Consider the following 1,330-nt stretch of genomic DNA (forward strand, 5'->3'; position numbering starts at 1 on the left):
TGCCACCCCAAGAACATGCTTGGTCGGCTGGTGCCTGGAGATGGCCCTGGATGTCAGCACTAGTGTGGGGACCCCAAACTGTCCCTAATCAAAGGTGTACGAGGCACAGTAGGAGTGGGCGTGAAAACAGGCCCATATCCCACCCAACTGGCACAGGATTCAGTGTAAACAGAAAGGGGAAGGCAGGGGAAATCAGGATTGTACACTTCTAAACTGCTGCATGGGGTGAAGATATTCCTCTGGCTCGGCGGGACACGGTACTGGCAGAGGTCCTTGTGTAAGGCCCTCCACACGGGGGTGAATTTCACCCACACAGAATTATCTATGGGCTGAGGCGGGAGGTCACCTCTAGATTAGTGACCCCTCCCTTCCAGTCAATCATCTTCATTCAGGGCTCAGCCTTGCCACTGACCTTCCCTCGGGGCTCAGCTTCTCCCTTCACTGGGACAAGGGGGGAGCCTTGCACTGGAGAGTGGCTGACCAGAAAGCCCTGGTGAGTCAGTGGGAGCATTGCAGAGTGAGGGCGGATTCACCTGCTCCTTCTTCGCTAAAATAGCCACTGAGCATCTGCTCCCTGCGCTCCCCAGGGGCAGATGGAGTCAGCGGAGCCTCTCTCTCCCCTGGCAGTTGTGTGAGATCTCATCAAGGGGAGATACTTTGTGTGTCTCTCTTCTCATTGCTGTGGAACGAAAGCTCCACCGCCAGGAAATCCCTTCCCCAGTCTCTGCAGGGCGAGGTTTTTGTCTGAGCCCAGGTCAGCTTCCCCTCACTGTGTGTCTGGCACAGTAATACACGGTGGTGTCCTCGGGTCTCAGGCTGGTCATTTGCAGGTAGAAATTGGAGCTGTCCTTGGAGGCTGTGAATCGCCCCTTGATGGTGGGAGAATAATACTCGCTCCCTGGTTTCCAGTAGCTGACCAGCCACTCCAGCCCCTTTCCCGGCTCCTGTCTGACCCAAGCCATATAATAGTCGGTGATAGTGAACCTGCTCACGGCGCATTTCAACCGAGGGGATTCTCTGGGTTTCTTCAGTTCTGGACCAGACTGGGTCAGAGCAACCTGTGACTGGGCCCCTGTGGGAAAGGGGAGAGAGAAAAGCGAACAATGAGGGAACCGGTCACATGAAACACTATTCCCCTTCAGTTAACAGGAGACGAATATCAATAAAAGCACCTTAGAAAATACATTTTTAGAACATTGCAGAAAACCAGGAACGTTTGCCCCCCTCCCCAGTGCATGTGTAGGGAGAAAATACCTTCTAGAGCCGCCACAAGGAAAAGTAAATGGAGCCAAAGTCTCATTTTCCCTGGTGTTGGTGGAGAAAGTCCTCA

General features: G+C 53.8%; 1 gene segment (V, D, J or C); it reads right to left on the reverse strand.

Annotated features, from left to right (window-relative positions):
• Positions 1 to 770: 770 nt before the first annotated feature.
• LOC113408225 lies at positions 771 to 1,072 on the reverse strand (the record flags this gene model as incomplete). The annotated part of the segment is given in 1 exon segment: positions 771 to 1,072. A coding segment is annotated over 1 exon segment (302 nt), but the record flags the coding sequence as incomplete, so codon positions are not given.
• Between the last annotated feature and the right edge of the window lie 258 nt (positions 1,073 to 1,330).

Source organism: Terrapene carolina, unplaced genomic scaffold (genome assembly GCF_002925995.2).
Source record: "Terrapene carolina triunguis isolate 2854851 unplaced genomic scaffold, T_m_triunguis-2.0 Scaffold1103, whole genome shotgun sequence".
NCBI lineage: Eukaryota > Metazoa > Chordata > Testudines > Emydidae > Terrapene > Terrapene triunguis.